Here is a 17,421-nt window from a genome sequence, read left to right on the forward strand (position 1 = left end):
TGGCCATGAACCACTCTAACAAGAGTTGAAGATTGCAGGTTGTTGAAGCCGAAAGAATCACATCATCTTAAAATAAAATAAAGCTAAGACCCAATGCTGAGGTCAGCAGATGGAACCCCCTTGACACTTTGGCTGTAACTACAAAATTCTGTCTATGAAAGTAATGAATAAAATGAGTGACAAAGGGCAGACTTGGGGGAGCCCAACTCTCACTCAAAAACGAATCTGACTTCCTGCCAGCAATGCAGACAAAACTCTGACAGCCGTAATTCAGGGACCGAACAGCCCTTATTAATAATTCAAGTTCTGCATACTCCTGGGGCACCCTCCACGGGACACGGCACACAGTCAATCGTCTTCTCCAGATCCACAAAGCACATGTAGACTGGTTGAACGAACACTTACGATAAAAATAAAATATACACCAATCTGCACGTAGTTTTTTTTTTTCCATATCAGATAGAGAATTTGTGAATAAAGCTGGTGTTTTGTTTTATATTTGTTTTGTCTATGCTGGCCCGGGACGCTCACTGTGACTCATTCTTAAAGTCGACAACATCAAACAATTTTCTTGCCGGTGGATGGGGAATATCTTTCTTCTCCTCAGGTGCTGTGCCACCATTGTTAATGCTCTGGTTCACATTCTTCCATGTCGCTGCTCTCCCATTTTTTTAAGTTAGGCTACAAGATCTCAATCAATTAAAATCTGAACCTGTTGACCTTACCTCTGTGCAACACTGTGTTCAAATGCAAAGAGTGAACGTAAAAAGATGCACTAATACTTGAAAAATACAGAAGTTCTACTTTCTTACTTCATATTCTGGGTCAAATTAAGTCTTTTTAAAGACACATGAAGAAAACCTTGCATCAGTTAAGATGTGAGGACACAAGGGCATTCAAGGAATAATAATTTCTATTTCAGAATCAAATAACGTGGACCTTGGTTTAGAAAATCACGAAAAGGCACATAGTTTTAACATAATCAACAAAACACTTGATCTAATCAAATTTGAAGCTGGGGAGTGCAATGCTTAGGTGATCTTAAATAAGAGGCAACTTTTGTAGTCAAGATGAGAAATAAGTGGTGAAATATCAGTTTTCACCCTCATTATAAGTCACACAAGGTCACCAAAATGCTGATAACACCCGTCAGTATACTGTGGTGCACTTCTACACTAATGCAAACAAAAATCACATTGAAAATTGTTATTGTTCTTAAAGATGAATATATCTATCATCATATATCCGGGCGAATATATTGTGCAGGTATGCCTAATAATTTGTATTATTATTATTTTAAATAACAGGGAAGATCTAGCTTTTCTTACATATAAATCCCCTGGAAGTGTTGATTACACAAAATCAATTGCAATGGTTTGAAATGCCTTTCATGTGTCGGGTTCCCCCTACAACCCAGTCCGCGAAACTGTAAAAAAAAAATTCCGAGGGTACTTGAATGCTCCATCATGACTGGGGAAGTCACATGATACGTAGTCGCAGAAGTCATGCGACCGTTGTTTTGCTAGTGCCGTTAGCCTAGCATTTCCCAACATATAAATGCTCGAAACGTGTTTATAAGTACACAAAGTCAATGGTCAGGTAAGGAATTTGTGTGTCAAAGCGTACAGGTTTTGAATCGGTTTTACAGTTTAAATGTTACGGTCTTTCTAATCCTATTACCGTAAACGGCATACAGCATAGTCTTGGATCGTCGCTGTGCTGAGTGTAGCTTATTCATTTTTATCGTGTTTTATATTTAAATACGTGACATGGGCTCACGTGCTGTTTTTGGTGCAAGATTCTCACGCTTGCCAGTAGACGTCTGACACACTGGACTGTATTAGTTTGTTTATGTGTAATGCGAGTGTCAAAAGTGGGCTCCAATGTCTAAATATAGTATAGAATATTGCCAGACAAAAGATTACAGTATTAGAGTTCCCACATAGACAAGAAGTGTAACTTGCCCACGCTGTAGCCTTTTGCTTGGTTGGTACCCAATGTGAAAACAAAACCACTTCAACCAAGGTAGTAAAAAAAAAAAAAAAAATGAGTACCCTCCTCATGTTATTCTAAATGTGTTAGATATGACACTTTGCTACAGTGGAAATTAGTCATTGTACATCTTATTTTGCGTTCTTATGATTATCGAAAGTTGTAGTTTATTATTATCTTCCTTAAATCGAAAGATAATCTATACCAATCTATATCATTGCAACCGGAATTCACTTCACAACAAAAGGGAGTACACCCCTAAGTGAAAATTGGGCCCAAAGTTAAATTGTAAGTTAATGGGAAGAGAGAAGAAGCTGTTGGAATGTCTGCTGGTTTTAGTTGGCATTGTTTCACAGTGCCTCCCTTATAGGAGGAGGTGGAATGGGTGGTGGCTAGGATGTAGGATGTGGTGGGTCAAAGAGGATTTTGCATATCCTTCTTTTAGTCTCAGCAGCATGCAAGTCCTCAAGAGTAGGTAGGTGGGTACTGACCTGGCCTCAACTGCCCACTGCAGTCTAATTTTGTCCTTCCATGCGGTAAAACCAACCCAGACTGTGATGGGGGAACACAGAACCGAGTCAATGAATAAAACTGCCTCAACAGCTCCTGTGGCACGCCGTGGTCCCTCAGAAACTGCAGGAAGTAAATCATTTTCTGGACCTTTTTGAGGATGGAGTTGATGTTGGTCTCCCACTTCAGGCTGTTGATACAGAGTCGTCACTGTTTTTGATGAGGCTAATGATTGTGGTTTTATGTGCAAACTTAATGAGTTTGAAGGAGAATAGCGATGCGATAATACTGATATCACTGATCAAATGGGCGTAAAGTCTCGCAATTACACCCCTCTAAGCGATAATGCATTTCATATGGTTTCAACATCATAACCAGCCAACTATAATGACGAAGTGGCCCGTGAGGAAAACAAGTTTTACACCCTTGCTTGTATAGAGTACTGTAATTGGGGCTTGATTTACCCTTTGTGAAGCAGGATGACACAGAAACACTTCCTGGAGGGTCAGGTGTACTCGGTACCTCTCATACAGCTGGACCTCAGGAGAGAAGAGGCCGTTCACCAGATAGCAGATGCATTGTTCTTCCTGGAGACCATCTGTACCGATATTTTCAGGAGGTAAGCTCCTCGCAATATTGCTTACAAAGTCTTCCTGTTCAAGTTTCGGAATGCTAGATTAAAGCACAAAACTTTGTCAAAAGAACTTTTTTTTTTTGTCTTGTGTCTTGCTTTCAGAGTGTCTGAGAGTGTGGAGAAAAATCGCCACCACCTCCACAGTGTCACCGACCGGATCCAACTGGTTCAGGCTCGCGTTGACCGGATCAAAGGCAGTAAAAAAGCCACCAAGGTAAAAAAAAAATAAAATAATAAAATAAAAGCAGACTGAAAAAACATTCCGACGAAATGGCCAGCCATTGGTAAAGCTGACTTCTACAGTGACATTTGAAGAGAAAGTTGCCACTGATGTGTTGAAGTCTGCTCAATATTAGTATCATTTATTTAAAGTAATATTAGTATTATCTCATTTGGTGAATATATTCCATTTCTCACAATTGAGAGGAAAAAAAAATCCATCTTGCAAAGTGACAGAAGCTGTGATACCACCCATTTTATGTACTGTACTGATTGTAATACATAGTCCTTGCAATACTTTTTTTTTTAAAATTCAATTTATTTGTGGAAAAATGAAATGAAAGGGAGTGATTATAAAGTGTTTAGTAATATAAGAAATGTATATGTACAATAAAAGTCTTATTGTCTTCCCTCATCACAACCCCCAAACTGTGGCCCCTGGTCATCATGGTTCGAATGAAAATAAGACACTTGGGAACGTTTCCCTCAATGTTTACTTTTAAACAGCTTTTTATGTTTGTAGGTTTTCTCAAGTGCCAAGTACCCAGCTCCAGACCGACTCCAAGATTACTTGTCTATCTTCACCGGAGCCGCCGACCCCTCGACGGAAGACCGCCCTCGTCTTAGGATACAGGACAAACTTCGCCCCTTTGATGAAAAGACTTTACAGGTCAGATCAAGAGATCTCTACCCTTTTTCTCAAATTAGTATTTGAGAGAGTCTTCTGAATTCTGATGGTTTATGACTCAACACTATAGCTTATTTACTACTGCCACTACTGGCTTCGCACCAAGTTTCTCCCCCTTGGTGAGGAGCCTCCATTTTCGAGTGACATATATGACACGGTGACATCTATCATGTAAAATCCAAAACCAAGACAAGTGTTCATTTCCAGTAAGCAGCACTTTTAAATGCTCTATGAAGTTGTCATCTTAGTGGTGGAGACTTGCTGTTGCATGCAGAGCGCACGTGATGACAACAACAGGTTGCTAGGATGCTAACATAGTATCAAGGACTAAGAGTTTCTTGGGTAAAGTCATTTATTGACACGCCAGTTGAAATTCACTGTTAAACTAAACTCACATAACAGAATTACACTGATTGAATGTTCCAAAACATCTTGACCTTTGGTTCTTTTTTGCGCTTTTATTCACAAAAATCGCAACCTCAAAGCTAACATAATGACTAAACAACACCACAGACGTGCCAACAAAAATTGACAATGAACCGTGGGATTTATAGCTCTCAAAATAATGAATATTGGTGCAGAAATGCTGTATGAGCACACACAAACAGGAAATATAGCAATACTCTCTGGTGTGAATTCAAACTGTGAAAAATGAAATATCACAATATTCGATTGTGACATCGACTTTCTTTTATAATGCTAGAGTGTATCTCACTTCCCCACAGAGGCCAAGACGTGCACAGCAGGAAATGTGATCATCAATAAAACTAAAACCCAGTCCAATAAAGTTGTTTAAGAAAACAGTGCTCACATTAGATACTAACTTGTAAAAATATATAGTACTTGATTGAACTTTATTTTGCATTTTACATTTATTTCTTGTTAATTGTTTTAATGATTGTGTTTTTCTTCATCTATTTAAAGAGACTGTACTTGTGTTTCAAATCAGTGGTTATTTTTGCATTTTGAATATAATTTGTTATTGCTTTTTATTATTATTTTAGAATTTCCTATAAATATATATTTTCAATTGTAGAGTCTTCTTTTTAAAGTCACTTTATGTAATCCATTAGGGTCAATTTTTCTCATACTTACTGTTGCCGATTATTGCTCTCTGTTTGCGTAACGTCACCTTATCAAGCCTTGTCTAACTTTCCATATAGTACAAAACGAGCAAAGTAAGTATGATTCTTGCTTGTATCGGATCGGACTGATATTAGTATCAGCCAAAATTCAAGGCTGCAATATCTGATCGGAAGTCACAGATTTGGATTGGGACATTCCTGGTTGGGACGCCTGGGAACTGTTTTAAATTGGGAATGAAAATGCACAACGTCTTCTTTCCAAAAAAGAAAAGTGCACAACATTTCCCTCGGTAGCACTGCTTTGTTTCGCAATAAGATATTTCTGTGTGTCTTGTCTCGAGACAAATGAAAACACATCCTGCAATCTCCTTTGGTGCACAAATGCATTATTCAGTTTCCCGCATGGAGAAACATCTGATTCGGTTCTGCCTGTACTTACGTGACCCTTTTCCCCATTTGTTACCAAGCGCAAATGAAATTGACAACAATTTACAAATAATTGATGCCCTACCTCCTAAAAATGTTTCTAATTTCTTAAATGAATAGTTCAAATCCTAAATGTACCCAAAACTATGGTACCAAAATAGTTCAATTTCAAAATGAGGAGGCGCTGACGTGTATGTCGCTGCTTCGCAACCTGTAAAAATAGCAATTACTATTCCATTAGCCACTATTTTAATTTTTTTATTGGATACAAAGCTACATTTGACCCTGCTCTTTTCGGGGAATAAGGACAGAGCCTGACCACGAATAGAGAAAATGTTAAATATGCAAACAAATGACACTCCCTTATAATTGGCATGATTTATTTGTATATATTTTATATCTATAAAAAAATAGCTTTTTTAAAAAAAATTAAATAATGGGGATCAGGTAAAAAAAAAAAATGCAAATAAGTGGGTATATATTGTGAATATAATGTAAATCAGGGGTCACTAACGCAGTGCCCGCGGGTGAATGGTAGCCCGCAAGGACCATATAAGGTGCCCGCGAGGTATGTTCTAAAAATACCATAGGCCACAAATTGTTACTATTATTTGTGCCTTAAATTCTGAATCTGACTTCCTTACGTGAATTAAAATGTCATTTACTACAGTAAATTAAAACAAAAATATTTTACGTACACGTAATGAAGTGAGTCTGAAATTTGCCGCAAACAAGTCACGTAGCCCTTCATACCATTGGTGCTCACGAAGTAGCCCTCAGCCTCTCAAAAAGTTTCCTGAGCCATTATGTAAATCATCTTAAAATAGGTGAATTTTTCAGTGAGTAGATTATTTTCAACGCAAAAGTTTGTGAGCGGGCAGGATCAAAGTTACATTTTCCATCTCGTTACCTTATCCCCCTTTTGCTTGTCTCGCTGGCAGGAGAAACTGGTTTACTTCCCGATGTGCGCAGGCAACAAGAAAAAGTCCGAGGATGAGACGGAAGAAGGGCTGGGCAGCCTCCCCCGCAACATCTCCTCTGTAAGCTCGCTGTTGCTCTTCAACACCACGGAGAACCTGTGAGTACACACGTGCACTCGCCGACTCCCTCACACACACTCGGTGGAAGAGTAAATACTCAATGTAAGGTAAAGATACCTGAAAAATGTACTTGTCTTCTTACTCCGTATTGTGTTAAGATACAAGAAGTACGTGTTCCTCGATCCTCTGGCGGGAGCTGTGATCAAGACGCACACAACCATCGAGACGGAAAAAGAGCAGAAACCTTTTGACGCTCCTTTGTCCATCACAAAGAGAGAACAGCTGGAGAGACAGGTAATTTAATTTTTTTTTGTATTTTTAAGTATTTTTACGAGATTCGTGCCTTAATGGACCTAACTAAAGAAGCAGTACTTTTTCTGATTTATTGTAGAAATTCTAGTCACGGGCTGGATTTGCGCTGCAGGTACAAACGTCCATGATTTGAATGTCAATCTTTTTTTTTTTTTTTTTTTTTTTTTAAATCGTGCTCATTTCAGGTGACAAATCCCATATGGCAATGTTTATACTGATGATTGATCACCATACATACATATAATACTACACATCTTTATTTTTTACAATATAGTTTAATACAGGTTGAGTAGCTGATGTCGTAATGGTACAGTCACATGACTTTGGTGCAGATAGTGTGGGTTCAGTTCCCACTCAGTGACGGTGTCTTGCCATTGGCTGGCGACCAGTTAAGGGTGTGGCCTGCCTTTCACCCAACGTCAGCTGGGATAGCCTCCAGCACTCCCGCGACCTTTGTGAGGATAGGCGGCTCAGAAAATAGATGGATGGATGGATAGTTCAATAAAAATACTCAATTTTACATAGCAGCTCCAACTATTGAAGACAAATTCCTTGTATGTTTATGACATAGTTGGCGAATAAATATGATTCTGATTTAGGTGCACTGTGGCGGAAATCACTTGCATATAGAATCAAGTTTCCCCTTTTAAATGAATAGAAAAGCCAGTCTATTACATTACACCCCCCTCCCCCAAAAACAAAACAAAAAAACCCTCCCATTTGAATTTTTAAAAGAAAAAAAGCACAGTTTTGTAAAATATTAAAACATAATGAGTGAGTGAAAAAGTAAACAGATTTTCTGAACCGTAATGGACTCTATGCACACGGCACCTCCGTGTTTGGGGTTAGGTGACGTGCTAATTCTGGTCCACAGGCAAACATATCTCAATAACAATAACATCATCAAAGTATATGTAATGTGGCACGTAAGAGTAAAACAATAATCGAATTGTGTCACTTGAGCCATGCAGTAATAAATCCAGCCACGATGATCTTTTGATTTGTGTTGAAAATGATTGGTCACTATTGTTTCGCTAGACTGCAGAGAACTATTTCTACGTACCAGACTTGGGCCAGGTGCCCGAGATCGACGTCCCGTCGTACCTGCCGGACCTGCCGGGCATCGCCGATGACTTGTCCTACAGTGCCGACTTGGGCCCTGGCTTCGCCCCATCGGGACCCACACTCAACATTTCAGAACTTCCCATCTTCTCAGAGGAGAGCGATGGTATTAAACTACCGATGCACACAAAAACTGGAACAGTCGTGTCCCCCTGAATTGTTTGAAAATGCAGCTTCTGAAGCCAGTTTAACTTAGCAACATGAAATTGGGTTGGCACATCTACGATGAGCAGAAGTCTCCAAAAGCCTTTCCCTGTCAGTTTTACTTTGTCGAAAAATTGCTGACGCCTATCTAAATCTAATCTATGCTGGCTTATCTAAATGCGCAAAGCCGCAACGACTTTCTAAAAGGGTCAACCAGAATAATTTGAGGTCCACTGATAAAGCCAGTCTGCCACAAGGGGAATCCGTTTTGGAAGTATAATTTGAATAAGGCCGTAGCAATGGACAATTGCAGCGCTGCGCAACTAAGGCATGATGCCTGGAGGCGGCCTATCCTAACTCTGTCCTGTGTGTTTCAGGAGCTGAGCTCCACCCGAGCATTCTTCCTCCTCCTCCTCCTCCACCGCCACCACCACCTCCTCCTCCCTCAACTACAACTCCATCAGGACCGCCTCCACCACCTCCACCGCCTCCAGCACAAACAACCCTGGATGGAGTCATAGTGGGCACCTCAGGTTTGCCAATCATAAAAGACTATACATGTAGAGTAGGTCAGGATGGTAATTATAATTGTTTCTACTCTTTGCGGCCAAAGCATCCACGTTGACGTGCACTGCTTGCGCTAAGAACTTGGCTGCAGTAGAGACCAACTATAGTTTGCAAAAGCAGACTCAGTATTGCCAGCTTCATGATTTTTTTATTTAGTTGACATTTCCAACCCCAGCGCCAATCACAGCGTCACTATGTTGTCCATTTATGTTTAAAAAATTTGTGATTGATCCATGCTGGGAACCTTTGACCAAATTTATGTGCTTCCAAGTCACAAACATTTTACTGAAGTCACTTTTCTTCACGCTTACAACTACATGCGAAAATAGCCCGAGAGAAATGCAGCTTGAGAGCTCATTTTAGAATGTTAAATTTTTAAGTTACTTTAAGAATCATGTTCACATATGTTTTTACTATAGGGAGATTTCTACTTAAGAGGAATAACTTGTTTTCACTCTATCTGTTAAGAAAAATATTTATTTCTGTGGAAGTGTGCAAGTTAGCAGGGGGAAACAAATCTAAGCTTGTTTGGTATTAGGAGGAATAAAACAAGGTGGGAAAAACAATACAGAGCAAAACCTGTTTGGAACCCCATAGGCGCAGTGTCTGGTGCCCCCAGCGAGGTGGTCCAGCCCTCCGACGGTCGAGCCAACCTCCTGGAGTCCATCCGAAATGCCGGCGGCATTGGCAAAGCCAAGTTGCGCAATGTCAAGGAGCGCAAGATGGAGAAGAAGAAACAGAAGGAGCAGGAGCAAGGTGGGAAGATTTTGTTTTCTTAACTCTGAGAACAAAGGCAGCTTTTAGGGTCAGTGATGAGCAATTGAGAGCAGAGCGTTACTGACGAGCAACCTCTGGTTAGCGAAGTGAGTCACTCTGTAGCAAAATCCTAAAAATGGTGACACTGTTAAAATCTAACAATGTAGAATTGGCTTTGTAGACTTTTTCACTTGTCACGCATACCATAATTTCTCGTGTATAATGCACACCCGTGTATAATACGCACCCCTGGTTGACCTCAAAACTCTTCTACCTATGTATAATGCATTTTTACAATACATGCTTTTGCTTCTAACCATGTGATCAAAACAAAATATTTTTAGTTGTTTTTCAAATCATTCTGACGCTACGCACGGTATTTTAATGTCATACTTGCTTTATTTACTTGCTAATTTTGAAATTCACAGTCCGACTTTTATCTAGTAAATGAGAAAACGGACAGTTGTGCTCATGTTTGATTACCTCGTCGGAATTTTTAAGATGGGCACAATTCTTTATAAACACAAAGGGCCCGAGGAAACATTTAATTTTATTTTAATGGGATTCAAATCAAACTGTCAAGCGTTTCAGAAATGATTATTAAACAGAACCATTTAAAAAAAATGTTTAGTTTTCAGTTAAAAAAAGCAATTAAATGCTTATTGGTGTTATAGCTCTGCTTATTGTTTAGTACTTGGGATTGAAAAAACAAATCAATGTAGTTCTAATGACTATCAATTATTTGTGGATTTTCACTTTTCAGTCGGGCCCGGTTTTTACACCCTCGTAAAAGTCCACTGTACCTGTGAGAAAAATGGGAGCCTTGGTCCACAGAATACAGGGACTGAGGTTAATTTCCCACAGCACACATGACCTGTATTACTTTTGTGAAGGCAGCTGTTGTTGAATCTCACTCGGCCTTGTCCCTAGTAATACTTCCATTGTCACAATCAGACCACAACCTAATAAATTATTTGTCATCTCCGAGCAGTCCGAGCAGCGTCCAATGGCGGCGACTTCATGTCCGACCTCTTCAACAAGCTCGCCATGCGCAGGAAAGGTAACTTGAGGACACCATGCGTGCCAGCTAATTGGGGATTTAAAAATGACGCATCCTGTCTTTCTTGAGGTATTTCTGGCAAGGGTCCCGCTGGTGGGGATTCAACCCAACAGCCTGCCAGCGCCAGAGCGTTCGCGAGAATGTCCGACGTCATCCCCCCATTTCCCGCCCCGCACACGACCGCAACAGACGACGACGACTGGGAGGTCTGAAAAGACTATAAAAGATTTCATGCACTGATAATTAAGGTTTGGAAACCTCCGGAAAGTTTTCAGTAAATTTCCACGGGAGGTAAGGATGGGGAATTTTCAAAGAGTATTATTTTCAAGCATACATATTAACATGTTTTGTCATAAGCAGACATCCTTGCTAAAATATAATTTCAAAGCATAACATTTCAACAGATTTGGAAGTAGAAATGCATCAATTTTTAGATATTTTATGACACCCATAACATTTGTTCTTTTCCCTCACCCAATGCATTCAAATTCAATTGTATAGCCCTTAATCACAAGTCTCAAAGGGCTTTACGGGCCCACTGTTGGTAAAGATTGGCGACATCCATAATCTACACCTGCTACTCGAAATAAAACTCAAAACTCCATTTTGAGTAAAGAAGAAAACCCTTAAAGGACCTGCAGTTGTGGGGAATGTGCAGGCTGGAATGAACGTCAAGTAGGCAACATTTTAAATCTGAAATGAAAATATTTCTATTCCCCCCCCCAAAAAAAAAAAATAAACAATCTGTGCATGTATTGGGGGAAAACTGTTGTGCATTTCATTAATGAATAGCGTGGATACTTTTGTAAAATCTTTAATCGGCAAAATTTGATTGAAGTACCACATTGCCCAACTTCAATTTTTTTTTTTTTATGAATTCCAGGTTAACTCTGTTTTTTCCCCCAGAAAGTTTCCAATTTGCACACCGTAATTCCAGTAGTTTTGCAATTCTGCTGGTGACATAAAAGCATTTGATAGTTTTTTTTACAGATATAATCTACCAAACAAAAGTATTACGTAACGTTCTATTGTAAAATGGTGTCAGTCAGGCACAAGTTTGTCACCGTGAGTAGAAAAGCTTGTGAGCGTGGTCGATTGCATAGTTTTTCTCTTCCATGTTTGCATTATGTAACAATGCACCTTAAATATTTAATGTGGCAAATGAAAGCCATGCAGCATTGTAGCTGCCTCAATAATTCAGTTGGACGTGCACCATTTAGAAATGTTCCAATGATGTTGCAGACTTGGTGAATATGTTAAAATGCGAGATTTTGGTGATGTACAAAATGAGACCAGCATTAATCATTGAAAAACCTCTTCCACCACTAACCTGTAAAACTCTTGAAAAAAATGTTTTAGGCAAATAAAGAGCCGATAATGTGGTTAAACGAGTGTGTGCAGCCTTTTATAACTGGATAAGTCTGTTCGGACAAAAACAGATCACATTCATTCAACTTCATGTTAAAGCCACGTGCCTCTGATGAATCTTAACTACATTTAAGATGTGCTAGTAGGCTTTTCCTGACATTTTCGTAGACACATTTAACGTCACATCTTATTCAAATACATTAGACAGAAGAATGGTAGAAAATAATTTCCAAAGTGTCAAATATACCACGAAACACAGTGAAGATGGTAATAAAAAGGAAAGAGGAAGAGAACTTGCCACAGCATTGTCAAGACCATAAACTGGATATCTTCCAAAATGGAAGATGAGAAGAAAACTGGTGAGGAACAGTGAAAGAGCTACAGGAATTTATATGGCAAGTACTTGTTGCGAAGGTCTGTTTTCTTTGGATGAGTGTATCCCAGGTGTCGTAAAAAAATTTGTCCACATCCTAGATGTCAGCATTCAGAAAAACAGTAGTGCAATCAAGCTATAGCAGAACGGAGCCATATTAAAGTGTCTGGACACAAGATGTGATATCTGATGGCTGGAAGAAAGAACATTACTGCAAAAGCCATGTATTCACTGTTGGAGTTGCAGCACCCAGGATCCACCACGAGGAAAATAAACTAGTTGAGCTTTTGCTTCTTCTCCACAAAGAACTGAAAAAGAATAGTAAAAACAAGATGATCATGAGAACCTACCATAATTTCTGGCCTATAAGCCGCGACTTTTTTTCCGCACGCTTTCAACTCTGGAGCTGATATGGTGATGCGGCTAATTTGTGCGTTTTTTTCTAACGGCCGCAAGGGGGCACTCGGCGGAAAAGGTAAGAATGAGACCAGTGAATGTGCCGAGGAAGTGACTTTTACCGGCCCTGTTAGCGCTGTGCTAGCGTGTGGCTGCTGTATTACTGCTGCCTCTCAGTGATTCAGGTATGTTTTTTGATTATTTTTTTTACTGGCTGTTAGTTGCGCTACCATGTTGCTACTGTGGAGGTGCTACAGCGGGTTTTTTTTTAACGTGGTTTTTTTTTTTTTTTTTTTTTTTTTTTTAACCAGCCCTGTTCCTGCTACCATGTTGTTGCTATGTTAAGCTAAGATAAGGTATTAAAACTTTGAAAAATTCATGTTTCAATGTGGGCACTTGGGGCTTTTACACAGTTGTGGCTTATGTGTGCATCAAATGGTATTTCCTTTACAAATGTACTGGGTGCGGCTTAAAATCCGGTGCACTCTGTAGGCCGGAAATTACGGTAAATAAATACAGCAGTACATTGACTTACAAGTGATATTTGTTGCATAAGGCAATTTAATCATTTTTTCATCTTCCGTTCTGCTAATTTTCACTAATGTTGCAGGATGAAGGCCAAAGATTTGCTAGTTGCCAGCCAATCACAGGGCACATAGAAACAACCATTCAAACCTACCGGCAATTTAAAGTGTTCGATTAATGCATTTTTTTTTTCCGGATGTGGGAGGAAACTGGAGTGCCTGGAGACAACCCATGCAGGCACGAGGAGAACATGCAAACTCCACACAGACAAGGCTGGGATTTGAACCCCAGTGCTCAGAACTGTGGGGCAGATGAGTTAATCAGTCATTCAATAGTAATTGTCTATCAAATTATTTTTTCCCCAGTGCAATGAATCAGAATGCCTTTAATTCACTCCACCCCTGCATAACACACAATTTTACATGAAGAATAGCATTGTAAAAAATAAATAAATAAAACCGTGAATAAGTGTGTTTTATTGAGTACGTACTGTCGTATTCATGTGGTGGATGTGTGCTTTTTAAGGGTCGTGGCCTTGTGAGTCATGACAGGAGCTGGTGTCGGCTAATCTGCTTGCCAAGGTCAGTCCGTGAGTTGTTGCCTACAGCACCTTCCCATTTTCTATAGTGTCCTTGTCCAAAACAATAAAGGTGTGAAATAGCATCAGGGACTGCAGCTCTCCTTGGCCACAAGCTTGGGCATTACTGTACACGGGGTTATTTTAACTTCTGGACCTTGCTCGCAACACAAAGCAGGACAACTAAATCAGCCGAGCGTTGACTGGTAATTGGGAAAAACTACTGAGTTGGGGCACTCAATTCATAAGGTCAAAGGACCGCTGTATACCGACCGACCTGCTCCTCACCTTCCGCAAAGCGGCGAATGCGGGGCCGAAGCGTTGGTGCGTGCTGGTACGACTCCGAATCCATGCCGGCAGTTTGGCAAGTGTGGCGGCACGGGAGTAGCGGCGGTCGCACAGCACGATAGAGGAGTAGTCACCACGGTGACGGATAGCTCTGCCTTTTGGGACCAAAAAACAGAAACACCCGCCAGTCATGACATGAACAAGTTTAATGACACTGTGGACCCCTCACAGGGATCTTATCATACCTATTGATTGATTGACAGCCTTCATGCAGAGATTTTCAATTAGTGCTTGGCCAGGGCTCCAACCTCCACTGTGAGTCTGGAACACAAAAAAATTTTAAAAGTAAAGACATTATACATGTGGGCCACAATTGAAGGATTTGTGAAATCTAATAACACGTAACATCGTTTTAAAAATCCCCCAAAGATTAAGAATGATAACACGTTGGCTGATTTTCACAAGTGAGGGAAGCACATAACCAAGCCACCACATTGCACTTGTGAGATTTGTGTATGTGGCGTATGCAACGGACATGTCACCAAATACAAATACCCCACCTCAAAACCATGTTGAACGGTCGTGCGTCTTCTAAGAAACAAAGGCTGATAAGTTTGTTAGGTAAGATTAATCTCTGCTTAGTTTTTTGGCTTTTTCAGACTGTGTAGTCGGACTGTCGCTTGAAAACAGATGCTCCTCACCCTACCTAGCTGCAAGGTCATGGGTGTAAAAATTCAAAAGCGAGCGCTAATTATGTAAAGAGTTATCTGCAATGTCAGTCTGTCAAAAGACATTTTGGTAAACATCTGCTTTTGTTCACATTTGATAGCCACTCCAGAAACTTTGTAAAATTTTTGTCCATTCTCTGTTAGGAATCATTAAAAAATGTCATGAAAAGGTGTAAATGTAAGCAGTATCGTGTCTCACCAGGTGTTTGTCCAGGTAAGACATCTTTTCTTGTAGTTCCGGTGATTTGATGTTGGGATAAGGCATTCCAACCATCACCACACACCTAAATGTCAAATACAGTGAAGAAAATGAGTATTTGAACACCCCCGCTATATTGCAAGTTCTCCCACTTGGAAATCTAAACTTTTCATTGTAGGTGCACGTCCACTGTGAGAGAGAGTCTCTAAAAAGAAAATACAGAGGAGTCATGGGAGAAAGTTTTGTGGTCAGATGAGACCAAAATGCAACTTTTTTGGTCATAATTCCACTAACTGTGTTTGGAGGAAGCCAAATGATGAGTTCCATCCCGAGAACACCATCCCTACTGTGAACCATGGGGGTGGTAGCATCATGCTTTGGGGGTGCTTTTCTGCACATGGGGCAGGACGACTGCACTGTATTAAGGAGAGGATGACCGTGGCCATGTATTGTGAGATTTTGGGGAACATTGTGATTTCTGGATTTTTCTTTTTAGATGATCTCTCTCACAGTGGACATGCACCTGTGATGAAAATTTCAGACCCCTCCATGATTTCTAAGTGGGATAACTTGCAATATAGCAGGGTGTTCAAATACTTATTCTACTACTGACACTTAATTTAATTTAAAATTATTTACAGAAGTGAAAAAATCTTTTCATTGAGAAAAATAACTTTTTATCAAAACCTATGATCAAAAATATGATAAACTGTATTCCCAAAGCGCATACCTGCCCAGGTCATCAGAGAAATTGATGCCCTCACTCATCTTCCCACCCACCACGGAGAACAGCAGCGCCCCCGTTAAGCCGACACTTCCTTGCTGAGCGCACTTCTGTCGAGTGACATGACATTTCTGCAGATACTAAACAGTGATATCTTAAAAGTTTGTCACGTTCTACCAAAAGGTGCTTTTCACCTGGATACAACTGGAGAACTCGCCCAGGATCTGCTCCACCTGGTTGGCCTTCTTGGGCTCCTGGAAAATCTGAAGATATAATTTGGATTTTAAAATCACAATTTCTCCATCAAAAGTGATACAGGTTGCAATAAAACTAAAATTAGCAGGACAAACCATCATCCCTCTTAAAATGCCACCGTCATGAAATGCATGATTTTTAGTATGTTATTAATGAAAAAAGGCAGCCGGAATGGACCCATCTGTTTTTTCCAACACACATGATTTTGACGTGTATGGCTTTTTGTCACTCCTGCCATGAAAATCCTCTCGAGGGATTAGTTTTCGAGAAGAAGCAGGAAGTGACGTTAGTAGCAGACGCCCACTCAAGCGGTCTCGTATGTTTCTACTAGTTTTACCTGCTGGAAAGTAGCTTGTTGTTCCTTCGTATTAGCCAAAATGCTGGCTTCTTCCATTGCTGGATATTGCTCGAACACTCGGGAGGATGGATTTACCCATCATAAGTTTCCAAGAGACCCTGTTCGTCATGAAAAATGCATTGCACGGGTGCAAAGGACGAGAGATTTGTGGGTTCCAAATGACAGGTAGGTGTGTATACAGCTACTAAAAAAAAAATAATAGTTGGGGGAGGGGGAGAAGGTAATCCTCTCAGAATGTAACAAAAGATCCACGCACGGCTTCGGACATACTGTCTGGGAGTCTGTTGTTAGTTAGAAGTGATCCGCATATCATCTAAATATGACTCGAAACGAATGGCTAATATTGCCCCGGTCACTCCATTCGATTGTGAGATGTTCTCTTCCCATAATAGTGTTTTCAATGGCGAATGTCGCAGTGTGACGTAATGAACAAACGATGCAGGCAATAAGGCGACCACTTGGATGTCGGGTGAGACTTCCGCAACTTTGCGCATGGATGACGTGCTCTCCGCTCGAATTTATTTTTTCGTATGGACATTGAGGTGAATAATGTATGTATTTTTCATTACAATATCTATTTTAGAATGCTTATAGGCATGACACTTGACCTTTAAGAATGTAAAAATATTGCAGAAAATATTCGGTTAATAAAGGGTTATCACAGCAGCAGCTTCACTCTAGAAAAAAATTCATATAAAACATTTCTAGTAACAACTTGCAATTCATCTGTCATTATGGAACTTATTGTTTTTCCCCTTTGGAGGTTCAATCGCGAAAAGAAAAATAATACCAATAACTGTCACGTAGCCCACCTTCTTCTTGTTGGCGAGACGGGTCAGAATGCCGGCAGACTCCCAGTGAGCCACGATGCACCTCGAGTACTCGTACGAGGGAAAGAAGCACACCACGCCGCCCGGCACCACGTTGCAGATGTTCGAGAGGATGCGACCCGTCTCGTCCATCTTCCAAGAAACCCATCATGCATAACAAGAACACATGGGCTCGATTTACACTGCAAGTCCATGTGCGAAGTTACCATTTAATCTTTGTATCAGATTTTTTTTCAAATATTCTA

At 40.2% G+C, this 17,421-nt stretch overlaps 3 protein-coding genes across 11 annotated transcripts in view; 1 reads left to right on the forward strand and 2 right to left on the reverse strand.

Moving 5' to 3' along the window:
* Positions 1-3,106, reverse strand: part of iqsec3b (IQ motif and Sec7 domain ArfGEF 3b) — a 60,675-nt gene extending 57,569 nt beyond the window's left edge. For 2 of the 3 annotated variants that reach the window (XM_061821998.1, XM_061822000.1), the window contains exons 1-2: positions 2,967-3,106; positions 2,484-2,692 (exon numbers count right to left, since the gene is read on the reverse strand). The gene's annotated coding sequence lies outside the window, so the exon portion shown is untranslated. The remainder of the gene's footprint in view (positions 1-2,483; positions 2,693-2,966) is intronic. The other variant, XM_061821999.1, reaches the window with a different exon arrangement.
* On the forward strand, positions 1,471-11,277 carry wash1 (WAS protein family homolog 1). 2 transcript variants are annotated; one of them, XM_061822015.1, is made up of 11 exons: positions 1,471-1,599; positions 2,981-3,121; positions 3,239-3,350; positions 3,879-4,025; positions 6,496-6,632; positions 6,753-6,888; positions 7,945-8,134; positions 8,550-8,705; positions 9,337-9,495; positions 10,487-10,555; positions 10,625-11,277. In XM_061822015.1, exons 1-11 carry the CDS (start codon positions 1,592-1,594, stop codon positions 10,765-10,767), a joined length of 1,398 nt encoding a protein of 465 aa, XP_061677999.1. In that variant the 5' UTR covers positions 1,471-1,591; the 3' UTR covers positions 10,768-11,277. The 2 variants fall into 2 exon arrangements, with proteins under 2 accessions (XP_061677999.1, XP_061677997.1); XM_061822013.1 differs by having other exon boundaries at positions 1,473-1,599; positions 2,978-3,121.
* A 1,005-nt stretch (positions 11,278-12,282) lies between these two features.
* Positions 12,283-17,421, reverse strand: part of ddx11 (DEAD/H (Asp-Glu-Ala-Asp/His) box helicase 11) — a 49,289-nt gene continuing 44,150 nt past the window's right edge. For 3 of the 6 annotated variants that reach the window (XM_061822009.1, XM_061822011.1, XM_061822010.1), the window contains 7 exons: positions 17,159-17,308; positions 15,928-15,996; positions 15,740-15,843; positions 15,010-15,094; positions 14,328-14,403; positions 14,083-14,237; positions 12,283-12,604 (listed from right to left, as the gene is read on the reverse strand). In XM_061822009.1, coding sequence (XP_061677993.1) covers positions 12,572-12,604; positions 14,083-14,237; positions 14,328-14,403; positions 15,010-15,094; positions 15,740-15,843; positions 15,928-15,996; positions 17,159-17,308 — 672 coding nt within the window. In that variant the 3' untranslated portion in view covers positions 12,283-12,571. Of the gene's footprint in view, positions 12,605-13,371; positions 13,518-13,707; positions 13,952-14,082; positions 14,238-14,327; positions 14,404-15,009; positions 15,095-15,739; positions 15,844-15,927; positions 15,997-17,158; positions 17,309-17,421 lie in introns of those variants that run through there. The other 3 variants (XR_009795300.1, XR_009795301.1, XM_061822012.1) reach the window with 3 other exon arrangements.

This window comes from Syngnathoides biaculeatus, chromosome 6 (genome assembly GCF_019802595.1).
Source record: "Syngnathoides biaculeatus isolate LvHL_M chromosome 6, ASM1980259v1, whole genome shotgun sequence".
NCBI classification, from domain to species: Eukaryota; Metazoa; Chordata; class Actinopteri; order Syngnathiformes; family Syngnathidae; genus Syngnathoides; species Syngnathoides biaculeatus.

Excerpts from the sequence above, each read along its gene's own strand:
- wash1 (XM_061822013.1), top strand. Across the intron at positions 8,135-8,549 it reads CTTCTCAGAGGAGAGCGATG|GAGCTGAGCTCCACCCGAGC; the intron begins GTATTAAACTAC and ends TGTGTGTTTCAG. Across the intron at positions 8,706-9,336 it reads AGTCATAGTGGGCACCTCAG|GCGCAGTGTCTGGTGCCCCC; the intron begins GTTTGCCAATCA and ends GGAACCCCATAG.